This window comes from Amphiprion ocellaris, chromosome 9 (genome assembly GCF_022539595.1).
Source record: "Amphiprion ocellaris isolate individual 3 ecotype Okinawa chromosome 9, ASM2253959v1, whole genome shotgun sequence".
Lineage (NCBI taxonomy): Eukaryota > Metazoa > Chordata > Actinopteri > Pomacentridae > Amphiprion > Amphiprion ocellaris.
This window is the reverse complement of record NC_072774.1, coordinates 13,029,043-13,054,764: the sequence shown is the minus strand read 5'-3', so window position 1 is coordinate 13,054,764 and position 25,722 is coordinate 13,029,043. Positions and strand designations below refer to the sequence as shown.

At 38.9% G+C, this 25,722-nt stretch overlaps 1 protein-coding gene across 1 annotated transcript; it reads left to right on the top strand.

The window, feature by feature from the left end:
• The first annotated feature begins 333 nt into the window (after nucleotides 1–333).
• dhx16 (DEAH (Asp-Glu-Ala-His) box polypeptide 16) lies at nucleotides 334–25,403 on the top strand. Its single transcript, XM_023286203.3, has 21 exons — nucleotides 334–613; nucleotides 1,234–1,436; nucleotides 1,578–1,816; nucleotides 3,197–3,383; nucleotides 3,485–3,541; nucleotides 3,652–3,906; nucleotides 4,001–4,234; nucleotides 6,899–7,090; nucleotides 8,571–8,681; nucleotides 8,769–8,884; nucleotides 10,989–11,199; nucleotides 11,491–11,589; nucleotides 11,953–12,105; nucleotides 13,058–13,198; nucleotides 14,902–15,064; nucleotides 15,149–15,267; nucleotides 16,228–16,295; nucleotides 18,004–18,166; nucleotides 19,289–19,450; nucleotides 24,168–24,341; nucleotides 24,654–25,403. Exons 2-21 carry the CDS (start codon nucleotides 1,239–1,241, stop codon nucleotides 24,780–24,782), a joined length of 3,171 nt encoding a protein of 1,056 aa, XP_023141971.2. The 5' UTR covers nucleotides 334–613; nucleotides 1,234–1,238; the 3' UTR covers nucleotides 24,783–25,403.
• Nucleotides 25,404–25,722: the final 319 nt, after the last annotated feature.

Sequence of the window (25,722 nt, the reverse complement as noted above, 5' to 3'; positions counted from 1 at the left end):
TATTATTATTTTGCTAAAGCACTTTGAACTGCTTACTTTATATGCAATGTTCTCTACAAATTATTATCTGTTTTGTTTAGTTATATTTTGTGCTGGGAAGACGATTTTGTTCTATTTTTTAATAGAAATTTTTCACAGTTGATTTTATGATTTCTGAATAATTTGGTCGAAAACGGAAAAATATATATTTTTTGTACTATCATCTCTAATTCCCCACCCTGTTTTCCGCGTCTCTGTGCCATGTTGCAGCTTGTTGTTGTCCCTCATGTGGCCACAGGGGCAAACATGGCGCTGCAGCGTGTGATGCAGCTCTGTTCTTCTTCGTTTGTTATATTTGACGTACTTCCCTTGTCGACTTCAGCGTGCCTTAAACTAGGCTAGCAAAACAAGTATTGATGTGTGGTTATTTAGGTGGTGTTTTTGGATAATAATGCCACAGGGAAATGCTTTTTCATGGCTTCGGAGTTCTGTATGCATCCGTTAAGTGTTCGTACCGGGAACTCGTGAGCTACAACTCCAGCTAACATCATTTGTAGCTGCAGTTAGCTTAGTCGGCTAACGTACAGTTGCTGCTACTGTCAACAGCGACGTTTTTTGAACGTTTTATAAAGCGGTAAGTGACGTTAAGTTTTTTTCTATTTAGGGAAATGTACTAGAGTGCTTTTATTCCTATATTTTCAGTATAAAGACAAACTTAGACTGCGGCGAACGTAGAATAACTCTTTTAGTGCACCATTTGAAGTTAACGTCAAACAGCATACAGTAGTTTCTACGAACTCAAAGTTGATGCGGACTTTACTGGTGTGACGAAGATGTGAGAAAGCTGTGAAAAAACTCTCTTTTAGAATTAAAGTTTAACATATTTCAATATTTGTATTACTTAATCATTATTATCACTGGGATAATCTTGTCCAGATTTGACAAATCGATATTATTGCTAGAGTGAGGGGGCTGAATGAAAGCCACGATAGTACATTTTCAAAATACTGTATCTGTAGTCAGTTAAAAAAGTTACAGTAATGGTATCTGGAAAAATGCTGAATATTGGATCCAATAGTGTGAGACTTATAAATAATCGAATGGTAGAAAACTTTGCTCCTTTTTGACCCTTGCTGACCTTTGTACTGAGGCTTGCATAGAAGTAATGGTGAATAAAATGATAATTTCTGTAACTGCTTATACCTGTACCTGGACTAAACCATGTTTTTATGTTATATCTGCCTACCTCAACAGGCACCATGGCCAATCTAGAGCAGTGGGTGAATGACCGTCTCCATGACATCCTCGGATTGAGTGACAGATATGTGTCTCAGTTCATGATCGGCACTGCACGAAAAGCATCGAGTCCTGAAGATTTTGTGACTCGTCTTGAGCAGACAGGAACGATAGACATCGACCAGAGCGTAACTGCCTTTGCAAAGGAGCTCTTCGACAAGGTATATTCATAAAGTCCTACTCTGGTTCCCTGTGAGAACTCGCTATAATATATGTACATGAATTTTAAACAATAATTCCTAGCTTTTTAATTTTGGAATTTTTGGAGGGAATCCTCTAATAATGATTTACAACTGTCATAGATTCCACGCAAGCAGATTGTTGAGAAACCATCCCGAGCTATAGAACGACAAGCCATTGAAATGGAGAGGAAAAATCGGACGTACACGTTACTGGAGGACAGCGAGGATGACGAAGACACTGTGAGGGAGAAGCAGAAAGGGAAAAAGAAAAGCAAAGACAAGGAGAGAGGAAACAAGAGGAAGCACCTCAGGCAGAAGAAAGGGAGCGAATCATCTAGTGAGGATGAAGCACCTAAAAGGTAAATCTATGTATTCCTTTGCTTATTAAAAAAATAAAAATAAATTGTATTGGTGCAGATTTTAGGTTCTGTTTTTTTTTTTTTGTTTTTTTTTTTGTTTTTTTTTTTATTCTTTCAAATCAGTCCCTACAATATCCCTAAATTTATTCTCAGCTTATTATATGTCTAAAGGTTGTTGTGGTTTGTCTAGATGAGTAGTTATAGTAAACCAGCAGAAGAAGCGACCTGCATTTGTAACTATTAGACATAGCTTTTGCAGTAAAAATTGAAAATGTTCACAACATAATGAGAGGTGATGATTTTCTTTTAAAAAATACCAAGTTAATTCACACAAAAAGCAACATCTTATTATTTGGAGCGCCAAGGGAGTTTTTTTCCCCAATGTGCTGCAAAGCATGTCTATACAGCAGCATCCAAACATTGTCTGTACTGTTCAGTGTGCCCTTAAATTAAACCCTTTCTAACATTTTACTGTGTTTTACTCCTAGTTCCAAGCCACATCATCACAAACACCACTAAGATCATACATTAATATAATTTAGCACTAATTGACTTGAAGGATAACTCCACTTTAATTCTGCCTGCTGTCTTATCCATTTATGTGTCTATTGCAATTCTATGTATAATGGTAACATTAAGCTCTTCCTCCCTTGTAGAGGTTTGAAGAAAAGGAGGAGTCACACAAAACATCTACAACTTTCTACAGAAGCTAATTTTGACATAAATGATTTTAAATGTTTCCCGTCTGACTGATAGGAAACTTTGGAAATTAGCCACCTTGAAATGCACATTTTGTTAACTAACTGCTGGTTTCAGTACCTGGGGCATTTCAGACTAGTAATTAGTGATGTAAATAATCATGAAACTCACTGCTACTATAAACTGGTTTTAACGTGCTCTATTCATGTGAACGCACAACTGCTTCGTATCTTGTCCCTGCAACTCTGCTTTTAGATTTAGCGAATTATTCGTCACCAACGCAGAGGTGTATGTTTAGCTCCATTTGTTTGTATGTAAGCAGGATTACGCAAAAACTACCTAGCTGAATTCCATCAAACGTTGTGTGTATTCAGTTAAATCTCTGTGTGGATGTGGATTACTTTCTTTAAAATTTTGAATTAGGACATCAGCCTTGGTGGAGGACTGTAGTTTCTGAATGCCTTTCTGGTTAATTAAAAAATAAAATATCAGCAGCAGTAAAATATATTTGGCATTTTGATTTTTAAACTTTGCAGTTAATCTTCAGTTCACATGCATGTTGAGCTGTGAGTGAGGATCTGTATGAATCATTCATCAACTACACTTCACCATTAGTAATAAGATGGTCGAATTAGCTTCACGTTTTGTACGGAAGTAGCAACTTGATGTATTTTTCTTTAGTGTCAGGGATAATTTCGGCCAAAGAGACAACAAGTCTGTGAAGAAGGAAGAGGAGGAAGAGGAAGAATGGGAGAAAGAAGAGAGAGAGCGACTGCAAGATATTGAGGAGAGAGATGCATTTGCCCAAAGAGTGAGGCAGAAAGACAAAGACAAGACGCGCAACATAGCTGAGAGGACGGACAAAAAGGTGAGAAACAAATGAATACAACATGACATACATTCTTTTTCAAGGATGACCCACAATGTTATGCAAGGAAACAATTTATCTTGTGGTTTGATTTTGTCCAGGCTTATGAGGAAGCTCAGAAGAGACTGAAGATAGCTGAAGATGATCAGAGGAATATGGTAGGTGCTTTAACATAACCTTCTGTCACTGCCACATGTGGACTTATTTAGTACCATCTGTTTATTTGTGCAATAATTTTGACTATTTTTTTGTGTGTGTGTGTGTGTAGTTGCCAGAGTTGAGAAAGCGCTCTCGCTGGGAATATCTAAAGAAGAGGGAGGCGGAGAAACTGGAGGATCTGGAAGCAGAGATCATTGATGAGGAATACCTGTTTGCTACAGACGAGCTGACTGAGAGGGAGAAAAGGGATTTGGAATACAAACGCACCCTTCGGGATCTGGCTAAAGATTACAAAAAGGCTGGGGCGAAGGAACAGGAGGAGAGGAAGAATCGATATTACATGCCAGAAGAGAAGAGAAGAAAGGTAAGAACGAGGGATGTAGCATGCTGACACAAGGTGAGGAAAGTAAAGTAAATTTGATTAGATTAGCTCTTTTCCATCTGTCCCCACTCACCAGGAGGTGCCTCAGAGGGACCTGGAATTGGAGGAAACACCCATGGAGCTGGGAGGAGAGCAGGGCCGTTGGGAGGAGGAGAGGCTGAAGACAGCCTCCCTCAGCTTTGGTGCCAAGAAGGAGCGCGAACAAGGGATGAGGCAGGAGCAGGAGAAGTACCAGCTGATCCTTGAGGAGGACGAGATGATCGACTTTGTCAGCACTGCCATCACCATGAAGGGAACGCGGACAGAGAAGGTGGGGTTCATTTGGCAGTTTTTACCTCTGACTTTACCTCTAAACACAGCTTTCAGTCTGCAAGATACTCACAGATGAAATTCTCTTTTCTAAGGTCCTGAATCTGCCTGCCACTGAGTATAGCTAGCGTTGGTTCATCAGAGTCAGTTTACAGATGTTAGGGATACTACAATAAGCTTACTGTGTATACAGAGAAAGTTGCAGAACATACAATAAATTACTCAACTTGTGGAATTTTATCTGTCAGGTTCACAGATTACAAGGTTGAGAATGAAAATATGTGACGTGCGGTGTTACAATGAAATGAGCTTGTCAGACTTAAAAGGTGGTCTCTACTCAACTCTTGTTAAGCCTAGCAACTCGAGGCCACATTAATGCTACTACTATAACACACTTTTTGTAAATCTTCTTTTTTTTTCCAACCCTCTTAACCCCAAACAACAGTTTTTGGATGTTTGTTGCTCCTGTCACATTTTGAAATTAAGATTATTGGCTTAAATTTCAATGAGATATAACATCCTGCACTCCTCTGGAAGCAGCACAACTATGTCTAGAAGTAGAGACAACTAAGACACGTTTTTACAATATCCACAAACTGTTTGTTCACACGGCTCTGCACGTCGACTCTAGAAAGATGTTTGACCTTGCAGGATCGTGGTGATCAAGTATGTTTTTGCTCCATCTCTTGTCATCTCCTGTCTAGTCTGTGGAAATACAGCATACAGTTCACCAGGCATTCTCAAATTTTTTGTCCTGTGGCTGCTAATCACGTCGGAGTCGGTCTTGACCTCTCAGTTGCGCAGAGGAGTGCAGAAATTTTTTTTAAACAAGACATATATAATAAATTGATGAAATATCATGATTTTTAAGCTTCAATTTAATTTATTTTTCCTGAATTAACCATCCATCCACTATACTGCTTAACCCTCATTAGGGTCGCGGAGGCTGGGCTGGAGTCTATCTCAGCTGACATAGGGTGAAGGCAGGGGACACCCTGGACAGGTTGCCGGTCTATCACAGGGCTACACACAGAGACAAAGAAGCACACTTGTATTCACACCTACAGACAATTTAGAATCACCAGTTAACCTAGCATGGTTTTGGACTGTAGGAGGAAGCCAAAGAAGCCCCACACATGCACAGTGAAAACATGCAAACTGCATACAGAAATATGCCAGGCCCAGGCCGGGACTCAAACTAGAATCTTTTTCAACCCTGCCAGTGTATCTTAGGCTACAGAGGGTTATTTAGTTTTTTTAAGTGAATGGGAATTGAACGCACAACAAAACACTTGAAATTCTGCTCCATATGTCAATCCAAAATCAGTCAGTTTCATAAATACACAAAATACAAAAGTCGAGTGCACACAGACATAACAGAGAGCACAAATATGGAAAAAAAAACATCACACTAGAAAAGTGATTTTTGAAACAAACAGATGTTGTATTCAAAGTCCAATGGGAAAGGCTCCTTGGAAGTCAATCTTCTCAAAATAGAATTACCGGTATAAGGCTTGTTTTATGCTTGCCACATCCGCGAGGTCCATGCGGCTCCATGCGGCTCCATGCGGACGAATTATGTCATTTTAGCAACCACTCCCCCTCACACGACCCTTTGTCAAGCAGAAAATTTCCACGTCGTGCACCTCCAAATTTTAACTACGTGGATGGAGACACATGGAAAACTGGCAGAAGAACAGAAGCTCCTAGCAGCAGAAGTTCAGAAATACAGGCATTTATGGCATAAAATTAAAACTAACTGTTGAAATGCTATTATTTGGTAAAATGCCGTGTTTTAAGTGATGTAAACAATGGCAAACTTCTTCTACTCCAGTTTAGTACTTGAGTAGACCAGGTAGACGAGTGTTTGTGATACATTGCCCCTGCAGGTTGGGAGCAGACACTGCATAGAGTATAGTCACGTTCTCTTGAGCGAATTTCCAAGCGTCTCATTTCTGCGCGGCTCTTTCGTGCGGAAAGCATAATCCAGCCTTAAGGGTCCGGTATAAACAGCTTAACTTTACCCCTGAATAAATATCTAATTTTCTGCAGACTTAAAGACCTCTACAGATCTCTAACCTAGTGTATAAACAGTGAAGAGGCCAGTGATTTCTAATTTCTAAAAATAACCACAGCCACTGCCTCTCACTGGCATCCAGAGAGGTTAAGTTTGCTGGCAAAACCCAAAATTCACGTGCTGTATCTCACTGAACTCTCCCTTTCCAGAATGTTGCCACTAGAGGGCAAGGCCACAACTGATGACCTAAAGAGGTCAGGTTCAGTCTTGTACGTAACAGGAACAGAAAAAATGGCTCCACTCTGACTTATTTTTGGCTTTGGACCAGCGAACATGGTGGAGTGCAAAAGCAAATATGTGCATTACTCTGTTTTTGTCGTGATGTGTAGAAGCAGAGGTAGGATCATCACAGCAATATCTTGCTATATATCTGTCTTATCTCTATGTATTAGTATAATGAGTTATTGTAGGAAATCCTCCACTTGTATATCTTTTGTATGAGTGAGTGGCCAACCATTTAACGATCACATTTAGCCTGTGTGTCCATATATTTAGTCACCATATACTACAGCGAGGAAAAAACTACCTACCCCTTCCATATGATGATGAAAAATATAATTACCATTTCTTCTGATATGTCATGTTCAGGATCAGGATACACCGGCTCTGTCGCAGGCAGAATTAAAGAAACAGTCCATGCAGGAGGTCCGACGCAGCCTGCCCATCTTCCCCTACAGAGAAGACCTGCTGGCTGCCATCCACGAGCATCAGATCCTGGTCATTGAAGGAGAGACAGGCTCGGGAAAGACCACCCAAATCCCACAGTACCTCCTGGAAGATGTGAGTGCAGAAACTATCATGAACATTGTATATATTAAGCATGCTGTACTCGCTTAAAATCTGCAACAGAGTTTGGTGCCAGAGAACACGACTGCATTGTAATAGCATTTTTAGATTGGTCCTCAGTCATTTATTAGGGTCTGCAGATTAACATTCCTCTTTCCTCCCTCTTATACTGTGGTAATTGGTCCTTTGTTGACATGATTTCTAAGTAAAAAAAAAAAAATCTGACTTAATTCGAGTGATTTATACATCATTTGAAGCAAACATTTACTGTTTGAAAAATGTGTGTATCTGTTTTCTTGCAGAAGGTCAGATGGATAAATTGAAACTGCTCTCTTACTTGTGTACAGTAAATATAAATACAGCTGGCATCCCAGTTTAGGTGAGCACAAAGACTTAAAACTGGGGAAAACTGCTAGCAAGGCTAAGTTTACAATAGGGCTGGTCAATATGCTTTTATACGACCAAATTCTCGTTGGTGGAACAGTCTCCAGTGTTACTTTAATGAGGAGAAAAGCTCAAGATCAACAGCCTTCTGGGATTAATCGATTATTTTTGGCAGTAGGAGAAGGACCAGACTACCTGTGAACACTTCTAAACTGGCCTAACCTAATGGAATAAGTTAGACTGCTAGGTCTAACTTATTTAATGTTTATGAGATGTTTATTTGAAATTTGCTCCATACTGACTGACAACATGTGAAAGAAATCACCAGTAATTGCTGCATTTTGATTGGCAACACAGATGAGTATCACCTTTGCAACCAACAGTTTGTGTATCACAACTGAACAATTAACATGCCAGATCATCCTAAAAACAACAGCTAACATGTCTGTATTGTATTTGTAATACTGTAACTGTTCTTGTGGTGGATCCCCAGTAAATATAGTTCCATTTTCAGAAATCATATAACTATGGGCTCGTCTGCTCTGAGTCTGTTGTTATCATTTCACCATAAAATAAATAGGCTTAAATTATTTTATTTGCCACAAGTACAATGCAAATTTTAATGTTTGTTTATAATTCATTTAGGCTATAAAACTAGCAGGTGGAGTGCATTCAATGCACTGTGGAACATTTAGGTCATCCACAGATTATGTGCAGATTTCTGAACTAATTCTTAATCATTTTCTCAAATTGACTAGAATGCAAATATTAAAGCAAACAATACCTCCAAGCACCTCTGAAAGTATTTCTTGACCTTCTGACATCTCTGCTGGTTGATGACGACACTTGAAAAAATTTCTGTTTGTGGTCAAGAAATAGTTCAGTGCATGATATATATTTCCCAAAATGTCAAATTGTTACTTTAACCTTGACTATAGCTTGCTGAGACAGCTGGTGCCAGCGAGATTTGTTTATTTTACTGAGTTATCGGCCTTATTGTCTCAAAAAATCTCAGCAAATGAAACCTAAACACGCTGCACAACAATATAAGACCAGTTTTAACCCTTCGAGCTCTTGTTCCTCTCTTCAGGGCTACACTAAAGGAGGCATGAAGATCGGATGTACACAGCCTCGCAGAGTGGCAGCCATGTCAGTGGCAGCCAGAGTGGCAGAGGAAATGAGCGTCAAGCTTGGTAATGAGGTCAGTTTGGCACATTACGATGTAGTTTAAGAACTGTGAACATGGTCAAATTCAGTGTTTTTGTATTAACTGTGTTGCTTTGTCCAGGTGGGTTATAGTATTCGTTTTGAGGATTGCACATCAGAGAGAACTGTGCTCAAGTACATGACGGATGGCATGCTGCTCCGGGAGTTTCTCACAGAACCAGACCTGGCCAGCTACAGGTAACAAAAGAAGAGAATCACTAATCATTGATTCATCTTCAGCTAGAAATTTGTGCTTTTGCATTGCTTGTGCTGAAAGCATTTACAGAGAACGTCAGGAACATGAAGCACCCAGAAAACGTAGAAACAACTAAAACATCACTTAAAAGAAAAATAAGCTGAACAATACATAACATGCATTAAAAACCTAGTAGGACATAGAAGAAAATAAATGAAATGGAGTACTGTGACTGTAACAAACTGAATTTCTGTTGGGAATATTGTTTATCGGTTCAAATAATTAATGGCCATCCTGAGGAATTATGTTTTATAAAAATGTTCTTAAAGTTATTTTATTTTATTTTTTTTTTTGGCCTTTTTGTCGGCTTTATTAGATAGGCGCAGTGAGAGAGAGACAGGAAACAGGGGAGAAGAGTCAGGGGAAGACATGCAGCAAAGGGCTGCGAGCGGGAATCGAACCCGGGCCGCTGCGTCGGGGACCAGCCCTTGTACATGGGTCGCCTGCTCAACGCGTTGAGCTATACGGGCACCCATAAAAATGTTCTTAATGTGCCAGTCTCTGAAGCGACAGTCTAATTTGGATTTAACAGTGATCAGTGCTTTTTGCTTCTGTCTAGACACGTCTCTTTTTTTGGTTGCATTAACATAAGTTTGTTGTCATCAAACCACTTTGTGAGTTATATAACACAGTATTGCTAAAGCAATGCAATTTTGCAAGCATAATTAATGCAAGGTTCTCAGTGTTACACATGAAGATTAAAGCCAGTGATAAAATGCAAACCGATTACTGTACTTACCAATTTCCAAACCCACAATGATACAGTGTGCTTAGATACTGAAAAGTCTATAATTATATGTAGCATTTTTTTATTGTTCATTTTAGCACAAATTTTTGAGAACAGAAGTTCATTATATTTTCTTAGAAAATTTGTGGTTTAATTTTTTTCTCCACATTTTTTTTTAATCTTGAAGTTTGCGGGCCAAATTGTATTTATTTAGACTGCCCTTGAATCAGTATTTTTATCAGTTGAATCGGATTCGGCTGTTCACCCCTTTTTGGCCTAAATATGTTGGGCTACTGGGGATTTTCCTGCATTGTAGAATTTTTGGCACCGTAAAGGGATTTTAGGCAATTTCCCAAAACGTCAAAATGCTTCGAATTGAGAATAAAAATTGCTGTTAATTTAAGGAACAAGTTTTGCCTATTGGGATTTCATTTACTCACGCATAATGATAAAAAAATTGTTCAGGAAGTGGTTAGAAATGACAGGAAAATTCTGAGGTTTCTATCAAAATGCCGACTGATTATGCCTTGTCACCCACAAAAGGCACATTCTAAACACTGTGAACATTTAAATAGCTGTTACAATGAAACTGAGGCCTGTCCAGACACTTTATGGCTTATTGAGTAACTTAATCACCCTGTTGACATGCACTTCGCACTGGCTGCAACTACATGCAACGTTACTTTTGCACACCAGAAGCTCTCAGCTCCCACAACACTTGACTTATGTCACTCACAGGTTACCCAGAAACCCATATTCCCCAAAAGCTGAAGAATTGGACATCAACAATAGCATTACTCGCCGCAAGTTTCCACCTCTCTCTCATCAGTTAACAATGAACGGAACACATGTTAGCCTGTGGACATACAAATTAAAAAATCTGAGTTGAGTCAGGGGTCTTTGACCGATAATTTGATGCACTAGCCTTCAGGTGCATTTATTTCCATTTTTGCTCTTTGACATCCCTGTGTCTTATGTTATCAGCTACCCTTAAACTCCCCACAGGTTGATGTTCAAATTAGTAATAATAATTTACTGGGTGCCTGTATAGCTCAACGCGTTGAGTGGGTGACCCATGTACAGGGGCTGGTCCCCGACGCAGCTGGCCCGGGTTCGATTCCCGCTCGCGGCCCTTTGCTGCATGTCTTCCCCCGACTCTTCACCCCTGTTTCCTGTCTCTCTCTCTCACTGCGCCTATCTAATAAAGCCCACAAAAAAGCCAAAAAAATAACTTAAAAAAAATAAATAAATAATAATAATTTACTAAACCTGTGCGCAATCTTCTCCTCTCCCTTTGCTCTCTGTCTCTCTTCTTGCAGTGTGATCATCATAGATGAAGCCCATGAGCGAACACTCCACACCGACATCCTCTTTGGTCTCATTAAAGACATCGCCAGGTTCAGATCAGACCTGAAGGTGCTGGTCGCGAGCGCCACTCTGGATACTGAGCGTTTCTCCTGTTTCTTTGATGATGCTCCTGTTTTCAGGATTCCTGGCAGGAGATTCCCTGTCGATATTTATTACACTAAAGTAAGAATGTTATTTATATTACATGTTTGATATTAGAATGATTAATTATATTCATGATGGTTGCTGTTTGATGGAAAAAGAAGATACTGAATATAAAAATCTGTCTTCATCATGAATACTTAAAAAGAAAATAGTGCTCAAAAACTGAGAGAATAATAAATAAAACAGGTTGACAGGTGTCCTCTCTGTGGGCTACAAAGCCCCAAAGTGCAGAAAGAAATAAAGACTTCAGAAGAGTCTCAAAATCCAACTGCAGTGTTGATATAAGTTTCTTTGTGTTGTGTTGTCAAGGCTCCAGAGGCAGACTACCTGGAAGCATGTGTGGTGTCAGTGCTACAGATCCATGTCACGCAGCCTCCCGGAGACATTCTGGTCTTCCTCACCGGACAGGTATTTTTTTTTCATCAAACATGACATTCTTTTAGATATCTGGCAAGGATAGAGCTGTGATGGTACATTTGTTGCTTTGTAAAAGAAGAATTTATGCCAGAAATTTTGTCCTGGACTCTATTTATAGGGTGTAATTGTGGATATGGATTAAATAACAACACTGTGCATCCACATACAGTGTCTATACAAAATGAGCTGTGTAAAAATGCAGTGTACTGGAGAAATATCTGGTTACTTTGTACACATGTAAAAAAATTTCCTGTGTTCAAAACCAAATGAACTGAAATGCAGAATAAAATATATTGCTACAAAGAGCAGGTTCTCATCATGCATCCTTCATCTTGCTGCACATTTGTCTTGCAGGAGGAGATTGAAGCGTGTTGCGAGCTGCTCCAGGAGAGATGCAGGCGACTTGGATCCAAGATTGCTGAGCTGCTTGTTCTTCCCATCTATGCCAACCTGCCATCTGACATGCAGGCGAAGATCTTCAATCCTACTCCACCTGGAGCACGAAAGGTGAGACAGTATCTTATTTCTGGGAAGCTGTTATTGTTTCCTACTACAGTTACAGGACTAATATTTCAACTTGGCAGACTGAAAATAGTCCATAGATTATGACATCAAATAATTAGTTTGAGACATGAAAATGAAGACTTTAGCTCCTTGTAATCTGTTGTTCATTAGTTGTGGCAGTCTTCTCATCTTTCTCCAGATTACGAGAACCATCCATGCTGCACTAAGTGGTTGGAACATGAGAGAGTTATTATTCACACTCTGACAGAGGAACACCTTGTTTTGATGTTTTCCACACACCTTTGTTCTTTTTGTTCAACAGCTAGATTAAGTGTTATCCACACGTAGACAGAAACTTTTTAAAACATAGCTTTTTCTTTGTGTTTTGGCTTTTTGTCTGAATGAAAATGCAGTTTTTTTGTTCACTGAAAACAGACTTTTCAGAAAACCTCCAGAATGACAGGGAATTTTTGACTTGTGTTAGCAGTTATTTGCTTTATTTGCATGAGGCAGTTTTGTGCAGTGGTGGACGAGGAAAAAACGGCACTGCTGCTGTCAAGACTTGGTACATGTTTAGACATAAATGTACAGTTACTCTTCCACTATATTAATTATATACTATATTAACAGATGAGTCAGAATCAGTCCAAACATATGATTCCCTCCTTACTTGATGCACCGTTGGCCTCAGATGCCTACCAGAACCAGTAGTAGATTTTTTCTCAGGATTCTGAATGGCCAACAAGCTTTAAGGTTAGATTTATATTGCTGCCTTTTCATGTGGACATTGATTTTATTTGTTAGATTTTTTTGTTTTTTTAGAGTGAAAGTGGAAAAATCCAATAACAATCCTGCTTATATATGGACTAGTCCTGAGTCTTCACTCTGCTTTGTTTGAGCGATACTTTCTCACTTTATCCCCTGTTGATGTGTCTTCTCTTCCTGCCAATTAAAGGTGGTGGTAGCCACCAATATCGCAGAAACATCACTGACCATAGATGGCATCATTTACGTCATTGACCCCGGTTTCTGCAAACAGAAGAGCTACAACGCCCGCACAGGCATGGAGTCGCTGATTGTTACACCCTGCTCACGGGTAACTGCCTTTTCTTAATGTTTAACAAGCAGAAAATCAATGTTATTTTGTAAAAATTTCCAAGAGTGTATGAATGCACATGATTCATTTTTACAAACATTTTGGGTGTTATGTCATACAAGTGCATATGCTCTAAAAGAGACGGTTCAAAGCAGAAGAGTAGTTGCGTGCCTTTATTTGGTCTTTAGATAAATGGCCGGTCTTCCAGCTTTTACCTACAGAAGGAATTCACATACCATACATGCACTCACACAAATATGCATTTCTAGTTCATTCCATCTCTGTTTTCCCATTTATCTTTGTCACATATACTTAGTCCACTTAAAAACCGAACTGTTTAAGCAAGAAACAATAGAATCATAAGTTCAATGTATTTTAGTTCTTTGCATCCTGGAGGTCCCTGTACACTTATTAAGGTTTTTGAGTGTGGACTTTCAATGAAGAGACAGCCAATGATTTGCATGGATGCAGCAGTTTTGTGCTTAATTTCTGCTCCATAAACCTCTTGGTAGAACTGCAGCTGAGAAATTTGAACTTTAGGTTCACATCAGTGTCACTTGCTTGCTTGTTGTATGGCTGTTATATACTGTGTTCTCAAATTTAAAATTTAAAAGAAGAAGGTAAATAGGGTTGTTTCAGTTCTTACTCTGACCTCGAGATGGCGACAGAGACGTTACTATATTTCAAAATTCTCTAGTGTTTCTGCTTCATGGAGTTCAAAGTTGTTCATTTTGGCCTTACAGGTGTGAAGCTGACTGAATGAATTTTGAGATGTATTTTTTTCACATGGAAATTTCATACAATAGCCTCAGGCAGAGTTTAATTAAATTTCTCTCTCTCTCCCTCTCTCTCAGAAAGAAGATAAAATTTTCTCTTTTATATAATCTAAAAATGTTTATCTTTCCAATCTTACAGTGTAGGTGATACTGGATATAAATGAATACATTTCTAGGAATAGATTTTTTTTTTAACTTGCACTAAACGGGTCTGAAGCTGATTTTTCGAAGACAAAACCTGAACTAGATACTGAGTCCCTGTGTTCAGAGGTATTTAATATTTGAATAGTGTGATTAATGTTCTTTACATACTGTTCCTGTGCACTTCCTAGTGTTTCTGTCAGTGTTGAATCTTAAAATGTGTTGAATCTGGAGAGCTGACTGAGTGGCCATTGAAACCCGCAAATTTTCCTCCAAGCCTCATCTAGAGGACAGTGAATGGCTAAATCAACTTTTAAACAAAGGATGTTTGGGGCAGTGAAAGAAACTTTAATTAGGAACTGTATCGTGTCTTTTCACAGAAACTGCAGGTCACTGAATAAGACTTTAGTAAATAGTTCATTTTTGTATTGGTTGACAAAAAATGCAATGCATTTGTCATAATTCTACTTTTGAAATGCTGTTTGTGTAGTTTTCGTCATGAATAATAGGTTGCCAGCAAATAATTTTGTCAAAATTAATCCTGATTCTGGGTTTTTTATCTCTTCCAGGTGGGTTGTCATTCCAAATATTCCTTCCGTCTGTCTTTCTATTAGTATAACAAAGGATTTAGCTGTGAAGTATAGAAATAGTTTCTTTTCAACACACCAAACTCATCTGCAGACTAAATCTATACTGTACAAAGACTAATGTGCGAGTATGTTGTTTTATTGTTGCAGCTGTGAGCGTGTGACCCGCTCTTATTGCATGTTTGTGTTTCTTTCTCAGGCTTCAGCCAACCAGAGAGCAGGACGTGCAGGTAGAGTGGCTGCTGGGAAATGTTTCCGGCTTTACACGGCCTGGGCCTTTAAACATGAGATGGAGGAAACCACTGTGCCTGAGATTCAGAGGACCAACTTGGGAAATGTAGTCCTGCTTTTAAAGAGTCTAGGTGAGAGGAGGAAGATAGATATCATTAAAATAATGTAATTGATGGCATGTATTTGGTCAAAAAAGCTAATACTTTTTCTGGCAGGTATTAATGACCTCATTCATTTTGACTTCATGGACCCTCCTCCTCACGAGACTCTGGTCTTGGCCCTGGAGCAGCTCTACGCCCTGGGCGCCCTAAACCACCTGGGAGAGCTTACAAAGGTGCAAACTAAGGACCAGTGTTTTCATTCTATTTTATAGCAAAAACACATTAAATGACAGTGTGAGCCAGGTCTGCAGCTCCTTTTGGCTTTATGGTCACTTTGAGCTCATTGTTTATATGTCTGGCTTAAAGCTGTTTGTTTTAGCCTCACCACTCTTGTGTTTTCATTTTAAACCTCAGTATTCATGTTTTCAGCAAAAAAAACCAACTATAACGTAGTGGAGAATATAGCAGCTCGGGAGCTCACAGAGACCAAAAACAGAGCCAAAAGAGAGTAAATAGGGGATTTACAACTTGTTTCTGCTGCCCTAAAGTGCCCCAAAAAGTATTTATTGCATGCTTAAGTGATTTAAAATGAAATCAAACAGCTGGTGTAAAATCAATAGGATTAGCTGAACTTGCAGCATTATGAACTTTTATACCAGTCTCCTGCACGCATTTTCTTTAATATATGCAGTTGCTGTATTGACGTTATTATCTAGTGAGTCTACTCTCAACACCCCACAAAATCTGTGGAAATCAGTAGCATTTATGTCAACAAGCAGTAAGTTACCACTGTCAAACTTTCCTCACATTCTTAACTGTATCCATAGAAAAACGATCCATAACCTTTCGCTTTGACACGCATAATCTGTATCTATCTGCACTCTGTTTGTCTTCATATTTGCATGACATACTGTGCATACTTGATGCATGTGATGCTGTGTCACGATGAGCGGTAGCAAAAGATCATTCACTTCCTTGATCAAACGCGTTGATACATGAGAGAGGTGACTCATTGTTTTCGTCTTTGAGCTTTTATTGTCAATACAGTTTTGTTAATGAATGATTATCAGGGATGGGTTTTTCAGAGGGCTCATCTAACTGTATTATTGCAGACTTGTACAGGTTATTGTCTATTAAATTAATGAAGTCTTTAGTTTGTTCATAACTGTTTGTTCTTGTTTGCTGGGGTTCAGCTAGGGCGCAGGATGGCTGAGTTGCCGGTGGATCCCATGCTGAGCAAGATGATCCTTGCCTCTGAGCAGTGAGTCTCCAGTCAAAGTTGTTATGCGCCTTCTTTATATGTTCATTTGAAGCATGCACTGCATGCCTGATTGCTCCATGAAGCCTAACAAGTAATACGAAAATTGGAGACTCTAGGTTTCTCAAATATATCAAAGCCTTCGATTTATGGTTATTAAAGTTTCTCCATGAGTGAAACTATTGATTATCAGGGCGTTCAATATGTTTTAAATTTAGCAGTAACTGGAAATGTGTGAGGCTTGGTTGAGTAAATAAACTGATGTTTACAACCCAGCCTTCCACTGAAGCAGCTTTGAGATGACTCATCAGAGGCGTGTTCAGCTAAATCAACCTGCAGCAGTTGTTCAGCTGTTAGAAATATGACTGGACCTGCAGTTTCCAGCAGAATGTGCTGACAGTGATAGTAGAAAATACGGTGGACTGGAATCATGCCTACTTTTCAACCAATTCAAACCTCTTCTTCATTTACAGTTTCAAAATCTAAAAACATTTACATTCCAGTTGCATTTTGTTTTTAGATGTACCTTCTATTTATACAATGTGCAATATCCAGAAATGCTACAACTGTCAAATAAGCTTTCTTTACAACAATAAGCTATGTTACTATTTTCATAGGTAACACTTAAACATATTATTTTTACTATATTTTTAGATTTGCACATCTCTATTCTACTTTTTAACTGTTGTCTGAATGCACCGACAGAACTGCTGCTTAGTTACCTTTCACACTGTGCAATGCAAATGTTTACAACATAATAAATCATCTAACTCCGGTTGTTTTAGACTAAAATGATAAGAACATACTGGGAGCAGACCAACTCACATTTTCATATGATTTCTGAAAATAAAACCATATCAACTGGTGATCCTAGCACAAGAACTAGAGAGAAATATAACATAGTCAAGTTTTTAGACAATCCGCCATGTTGGTTTCTCAGCTCTGATATACAAACTGCTGCTAGCCGAGTTTGCACTCGACTTTTTGTGCATCCTTTAACATGTTGTCACTTAATTAAGAGCCGACTCTGTTCAATAAGTGTTAAATATATTTGACCTTGCAGCCTTCATTAGATTGGGACAATTCAGAGGTGGTCTGCTCTTCCTGCTGCCAAAAATAATGGATTTATCCTAGACCGCTTTTGATGTAGTGCTTAATGTAGCAACACTGTGATTGAGAATTTCAGCAGACGAAGCGCGACTTGGTTGTTATTCTGATCAAAGAGCAGCTTTCTTACTGTCAAATCATGGCCGGTCTGATGGTTTCTAGGGGGACAGTGCATGGAGCTTTAAAACATTTTGAGACAGGAGAGCAGCATCATTACAGACACAGGAGTTACTAAATAAAGAACAAAAGACTCCAGTCAACAAAAGTGTTACCGGCTGAATAGCAGTTTGAGATGAGTGGCAGTAGCAGAAGTGTGTATGTGAGGAGACCAACAGGAGATTCTGCTTCAAGTTTCCTATAACTTTAAAAGGATTAAACAAATTATTGTTGTATTTGTGGGTCTGAGGATGATTTCTTCAAGCAGTGATTCATATCGATAAAATGCGAATGGGCAAGTGAATGCTGGAGTAAACTAAAGTCACATGCTTATTGTGAAATGAAAAGAATAATTTTAGAGAAAATTAGAGGCAACTTGCATGATTGTTATTGTCGGTGCTTTTTGTGCTTGTTTCTCTAAAATTTGTCCTTTAATGCTTCCCTCCAGGTATAAGTGTTCAGAGGAAGTGTTGACGATAGCGGCCATGCTGTCAGTGAACAACTCCATTTTCTACCGGCCCAAAGACAAGGTGGTTCACGCAGACAATGCCAGGATGAACTTTGTGGTGCCGGGAGGTGACCACCTGGTGCTGCTGAACGTCTACACACAGGTAAAATAAACACAGCGAGGTACAACAACAGTTAGGGCTGGTGATATGTTAGAATACCTTGATTTAGGTTGGATTTGTTGCTGTTATGACTGCATTTGTGTTTATCCTTCAAGTGTTGAAACGGCAAACCAGCAAGGTTTCAGGTTTTCTGTGACGCAGCATGCAAATATTTGGTGTAAGCACAGTTAGACTAATTTTGAACTGTCTGTTCTTGACACCAGATGAGTCTAGACCTGTTTAACAGCAATCTGCAACAAAGTACAGTTTAAACCATATATGTCTATTTCTCTATTTAAACTGTTTATAACTTGAAGCTTATTCAAGAATAAAGTGAAAGGGACAGGATGGATATATTAAGCATTTCTTTGTATCAACAATTACTTGAAAAACAGTTAAGTAGATGGCATTTAGCTTTGTATATTAACACATTTAATGTTGTGTTACAGTTGACGTAAATGGTTAAAATATATATTTTTTTATTTGTTTATTTTTTTTTTTACTGTTCACAGTCACAGCTGCAACATAATATCAATTTGGTGTTAGCTGTTCAGTTATTTGCCTACTGTTTTGATTATCAAATTGTCCAGTTTCCAAAATTAAAATATATTCTGGTTCACGTCATCCTCTGTGACGGTAATCTGCATATAAACAAATAAGAGGATGTCATCTCGGGCTTTGTGAAACACTGTGTCATTTTTCACAATTTTTGACATTTTGTAGACCAAACATCAAATCGGTTAATTGAGAAAATAATTGCCCTAGTAATCGAAATAAAGTAATTGTAGTTGCAGCCCTATTCATAGTTCGTAAGAGTGTTTTTTCTGTCCTTAGTTGAATTTGAATCATTCCTGAAGTCAATTTAAAGTACAGTTCACAAGAAATCGAAACTCGTATTGGAATGCTAACATTTGCTAATTAACTAAGACTGAGAGGAATGTTTTCTGTTTTGCATTTATTTATTAACGCTGAGAACACACAGCCTCACAACATGATAAATAGCGATAATGAGAGTTTTCTTGTGGACACCAACTGTTATTTTTACGTGCAGGTTTAAAATTTGTCCTTCAAGCGGTTTGATAAATATTATATGCTAACTACAACAATGAAGTTTTTCTTCCTCAGTGGGTGGAGAGCGGCTACTCCACCCAGTGGTGCTACGAGAACTTCATCCAGTTTCGCTCCATGAGAAGAGCCCGGGATGTGAGGGACCAGCTGGAGGGTCTGATGGATCGCATCGAGGTGGAAGTGGTCAGCTCTCAGGGAGACAATATCCCCATTCGCAAGGTCAGTGCTACTCAGAATATCCACCGCAGTTTCACCAGTTCCCAGGCAAAAACTGAAGCGAAATCTCCGCTTTGGTTACTAGATATTAATAAAGAGGATGTATGATATTCTCATATTCTCATTGTGGCTCGGTGCAAATATCGGTACTACTTGGTTTAACCACATCTGATGGGCCTGTTCTGTAGCTGCAGGCACCACTAAATTGGTGTGGCAATACACTTCCAAAACATGAACATGACCTCTTTCATAACATTGCAAACTTTGTCTTCAGTGCCAGGCCCTACAAATATAATCAGAAACACACCTTCCTGAAGCAATTTTTTTCCAATCATTCATCCACATGAACTCCTCAGAAGTGAAGAACATTAAACTATACTCAGCTCTTATAGTCCATCTGAAGGAAATTCTGAGAATTTCTATGCACATTTTACATATTGGAAAATAATTGCTGAAAAGACTTCGAACTGTGCAGAATTAAACTATATAGTTTGACTGTACATGACTTTTTGAAAGAGCCGCACTTGATGGCTTGATAATGCACTTGAATCGCGCAAAGTATGACCCCTGTAGCTCCTAACACTATAACAACTTGAGAGCATTAGCATCAATGGTTCTCTTTTCTGAGTGTGAGTTGCTATCCCTATTACAGTCAGCAGTTTAGCAGCTGTCCTTTGTCCAGCAAATGCTTCATTCCAGGCTGTCAGAATTTAAAGAACAGCTTGGTGTCTTTATTCAAATTTCCCAAGAATGATGGCATGAAAAGGAGGTGACCATTTTACACCTGTAACTCAGTCCACAGATGCAAACTGATGAAAATATTCCCTATTTACAGTCCGTGTATGTGGAATGTAAATAGGGAATATTGGTTTTTGATTGAAAGCTGTCAATTTTTTTTTACCCATTCTGACTTGGTTGTGTTGTGAAAAATTCACAACATGGATTTTTTAAATCCTTTATGTGCGTGCGTGCGTGCGTGCGTGCGTGCGTGCGTGCGTGCGTGCATGTGTGCGTGTGTATGTAACCAAAAAATGACAAAACTAACTTTATCTTTGCTTTTGGCTAGCTCACATAGCAAACAAACTCTTTTCCCTTTAAGGGGACCAGAAGGTCTGCCAGTTTTTGTAAGTAATGATAACGCAGATGTTTTAAACAAATTCTGCTTCACCTAAGGGTCCACACTGTTGATTTTTTTTTTTTTTTGTCACATGACATGCTCTAAATGTAATAAACCATCCTCTTTGTATATCATTAGCAATTAGCACTGAGTGAGCTAAATATAATCAAGCAAAACAAACAAATCCATATCAGATGGCTTTTCAGGGATCTAGAAGTGGGGAGAGATTGGGGAAATACATAAATAAGAGCACTGAAGAGCTAAATGTGTAGAACCAGTTCATTTCAAAAACGTAGTGAACGCTGGTTGTACTTGATGTTTGCTTCTGCTTTGAATGTTGTAAAATCAACTTCAGGATTCACGGATTCGAGGTAAATAATTGAAGATGAGTTGGGACTTGAACAAGAGGACTGAAAGGTGCTTAGTTTGGTTTTAACAGCTAACTGTTGACATAGTTCCTTGATTTATTGTTCACTCATGAACTTAAGTTACATCTCACTCACGAGACCAGCACCTTTATTGCTTTATTGCTCAAAGCTTTAATCGAGATAATTGGCTCTAGAAAAACATTGCACTTCTGCCAGGTAAAATGTGAAATGAGACGTGTCAATCTTCACCAAACAGAGGCTGTGTGAATCGCCTGTGTGTGTTGTAAAAGCACCCCTAAACCACCTGAGATAAGCAGAGGGCGTTTCTTTTTTTTTTTTTTTTTTTTTAGCAGGGTTACACCTTTTCTAATCATAAACTGCCTTTGCTTCTTTCAAACGTCCAGCATGCAAACAGACAGAAACAGAAGCACAGTATATGTTGGTATTGTGAAATATAAATAGAATGTTTTATTTCTTAATTGACTTTAGCAGCATTGTGTGTGTTCCTTACATTAATCAGGGACACAGTGACATCTCCATGCTAAGAAACAAAACAGAAACAAAATGAATTGGTCATTTCAAAATATTTATTCTGTTTTAAGTGGACAAAGATTCACGTTTCACCCTCGATGACTTGTGAGTGATGGATGTCATCAGTCACCTGTGTGTCAGTATCCGTTTGAGCTTTAGTTTTGGGAACACACCCATCACTACCTGGCCTACATTCCTGCAGGTGTGAACGGTTTGTCAGCATCTGTGGACAGAAGATTGAAAAAGGAGTTGTGTTTGAAGTGGAGAGGATTTGGATGGTTTCTGTTGTGTAATTATAGAAACAAAATCCTCTATTGTTGACATTTCTAAGGGAAAAAAAAACACAAGATTTTGGCTGTCATTGCTCCCAATATGTCAGTAATTTAAATCAAAGTTATTTTCAAAATTGATCTTACAAGTTTCTTTTTGTTTTGTTTTTGTTTTTTTATTATTTTTTTGCATTTTGCATTCAATTTATTCTTGTTTTATAATTAAATTTTACACATTTTTATCCTATTTTTTGCCTTTCCACATTTCAATTGTTGCCTTTCTTAAATTTTTGTCAACTCCGGGTGCTACATCAATAAACTTGATTTTTGTGTAATCCCACCTTTTATGCTGATATTTCAGTTTTACAGTAGTTTTGAGTTCTTTTGTTCAAACATAAAATGAATAGATGTTGATTACCTTGACAGTTTCGGCGGAAACTTTCGCCTTCTTCAGAAGCCGACTGTCAAAATCTGCCGGTTGACACGTCACACGCTGTCAGTGAGATGCTTCTGAAGAAGGCAAAGTTTCTGCTGAAACTGTCAACGTAATCAGCATCTATCTATTCATTTTATGTCTGAACAAAAGAACTCAAAACTACTGTATCAACAAGAAGACATGAAGAATGTTTTTGAGCTATTTCAGTTTTAGTGTTGACTTTTCCTATGTTTTAATGCGTTGGTGTAGTTTCCTACCTTCAGTCTGAGGAACATGTTATTTATATACTGGCTAACATCAAAAGATTTTAACCTCATCAAAAACAGTTTATTTCACTCTGGCCATTGATGACGGATTGGATTTGGGTGAAGCAGGAATCATTTTCTGCATTAAAAAAGTGATGATGAAAATGATAACTTAATAGAGATAATTTTCCATTAAGTGGCTCAGCTAAACCCAGAAATATTCTAAATATTTTCAGTTTACTTTGAGAGAGTCTCCTCTGTCTGCAGTCCTGTTTGTGATATTCAGGAACAGAATTTCAAGGTGCAGCCAGTGTGAGGAGGGTGTCCTGTTTGAAAACCTCAGAATCAAATCTCAAATTTAACATGCACTAATGTGGTTTGCCACCAAGTGTGAGTAAGCACCTCTTAGTCTGAGGCCGTGGTTCTCTGCCAGAAATCGGTGTATTGCTCCCTCTGGGTACAGAGTTGCTGCCTCAGTTGAAGGAGTTTAAAGATCTTGGGATCTTGTACATTAGTGACATGAAAATAGAGCGTGAGATGGACGGATGGACTGGTGCAGTGGCAGCAGTAATGTGGGTGTTGTACCAGACTGTTGTGTTGAAGAAGGAGCTGAGCCAGAAGGACAAGCTCTAAATTTACCACTTTTGGTCATGAGCTCTAGATAGTCACCGAAGGATAGGGTCGTGAGTACAAGTGGCTCAAATACATTTCTTTTGTACAATGGCAGGGCTCAGCCTTAGAAACAGAATAAGAAGCTTGAAGTCGAGTTTTTTGTCTCGAAAGGAGCCAACAGAGGTGGTTCAAGCATTTGGTTAGGATGCCTCCTGGGCACCTTCCTTTGAAGAATCCACTAGAGAGATTACATATCTCATCTGGCCTAGAAATACTTCCCCCAGGAGGAACTGCAAAGTGTTGCAGGAATTACTTGCTTAGTCTGCTGCCATCAAGACTCAGCTCTGGATAGGGAAAAGATGGATGGAATTAAATTTTGACATGTTAAAGTTTGACCCCTTCATCTCAAAATGATGTAAAACAGACAAGACGGGCCATTTAATAAGTATAATGTTTTTTCGTCCATAAATAAATGCTAAATTCAAGCAGTATTTAATGACAAAAGCTTTTACTGCATGATGGAAAACAAAAAATATTAAGATTTCCTGATTTGTAATTATATTTGCTAAATTAGTATATATGATTTAGCAATCCACACTCATTTTAGCCATATCTTTAAATGTAAATAGTTTGTCATTCATATCGTGTTAATCAACAGAGTGTTGAACAGCTGCTTTATTTCCTCTTCTGTTGTCACTCTTTATCTTGATTAATAAATCCTTCACAAATATACCTACCAAAGTAGTAGTCTGGATTTTTCCAGTTATGTAATTTCGAATTATTATTAAGTGCTTAAGAAATGAAATAGCGACCAAAGAACCACACAGATTAAACCAGCTGTGGTGTCTGTTTGTAGTCTTCAAGCTTGAGTAAATGACACACCTTTGAAAATATGTCACAAAAAACAACTAAATATAGTACGTTACAGTGTTATCTGTTTTGTTTACATTACCTCTAACCTCTTCCAACTGTAGTCCGCTGATAAAGAGTGTAATCTGTTTTTTTGTGTTCTCTTACATTGTCATTTAATTGCTGCTGATGCTTTATCGGTGCTGTTTTTGTACACTGATCACCCTGATTTCCATCCGTGTATCAATGAATCAGCTCTTTTTAAACCCATCTCCCGCTCCTCACTCCCCCAGGCTGTGACGGCTGGATATTTCTACCACACAGCACGACTGAGCAAAGGCGGCTACAAGACAGTGAAGCACCAGCAGACGGTGTACGTCCACCCCAACAGCTCTCTGTTCGAGGAGCAGCCCCGCTGGCTAATCTACCATGAGCTGGTCTTCACCACCAAGGAGTTCATGAGACAGGTCTGCCTGCTCAGCATGTGTCATTGTGTACTTTTAAATAGGCTTCTAAATCGCTCTCAAATATTTACAGTGTTCGGGGTTGATAAGTAGCCATTGTAGGCTTATGTGGAGCACAATCACTGAACACAGAATAAGCTCTTGTTTAAAATGTAAATAACACAGTCACACCTTCCAGCGAGCCCATGAGGAAGTGTGGAGTATTCCTTTTTTTTTTTTTTTGTGGAGTGTGGAGTACTCCTGTGCAATATTTAACCACATCCATTTCTGCATAACCACCCACTGATTATTTCCTCTCCCCCCCACTGCATGCAGGTGATTGAGATAGAGAGCGGCTGGCTGCTTGAAGTGGCTCCTCACTACTACAAGAGCAAAGAGCTGGAGGACAGCAGCAGCAAGAAGATGCCCCGCAAGCAGGGCAAAACAAAAGAGGAGCTGGGCTGAAGTGACGAAGGCTCACGGGACTGATGCCAGGAATAAAAGGTGCAGGGACGCACAGATGCTCCTCTCTCAGGGCAGGGCAAACATAGGAAAAATACATGAAAACAAAGTGTGTCAGCATATAAACATGGTTTAAACTGTGAAAACAATGTTTGCTGTAGATTCATGTAGAATTTTTGACTGCATCAGGAGCAAATCTGGACCACATTATGCAAATCAGCCCAAGAAATATGCCGAGGTTGGCACCTTGAATGCACTCATAGACAAAGGTGGGTTCAGTAAGAAGTGGGCCAACGCTTACTGACTGGTTTAATCATAAACCAGCTGCGTCTGCCAGCCACAGCAAAGAAAATGAATGATCTGAGTCTCCCTCATCAACAACAACAGTACTGACTCACCAGGAGGGTGTGTCAGTTTATAAATAAGACTACGTTTTGTTGGTGATTTTCAGACTGAATGTTGACCTGCCCTAAATAATGGGGCTTTGTTAAATTGTGCATTTGTGAAAGCAGCACACTTAAAGTGTGAAGCTGAAAATACAAATATCCAAATAATGAGTTTCACCTGCACGTGAGGCTCCTTATCGTTGTTTTCATTATTTAGGGCAATAAAGTTTTACAACCACCTGTTTTTCTCAGATAATTTACAGGTCAAGAAGTAATCACCATATCTTCATTTACCGTCTTTCAAGATGTTTTTTTATCTGGGTTTAATGTGCACCAGGACATTCACTGTGGTAAAACACGTTGGATTAAGACGCCTCATTTGGATTACCTCCTGTAACCTTGTGGTTACAGTGGTGAAGTAACAGTGTGACTTTACCATAATGATCTTTTAATATTAAGGTTGACTGATCAACCACCACATTAAAACCGCATGCTGGATGTTGTGTAGCCCCCTTTTTGCTGCCAGAACAGCTGTGACATCTGGTTATGGACATCTG

Bases quoted from the DNA above. Each gene is read 5' to 3' on its own strand.
- dhx16 (XM_023286203.3), top strand. From the start codon at position 1,239: ATGGCCAATCTAGAGCAGTGGGTGAATGACCGTCTCCATGACATCCTC. The intron at 8,682-8,768 runs GTCAGTTTGGCA...TGCTTTGTCCAG, and splicing joins GCGTCAAGCTTGGTAATGAG to GTGGGTTATAGTATTCGTTT. The intron at 13,199-14,901 runs GTAACTGCCTTT...TTTCTTTCTCAG, and splicing joins TTGTTACACCCTGCTCACGG to GCTTCAGCCAACCAGAGAGC.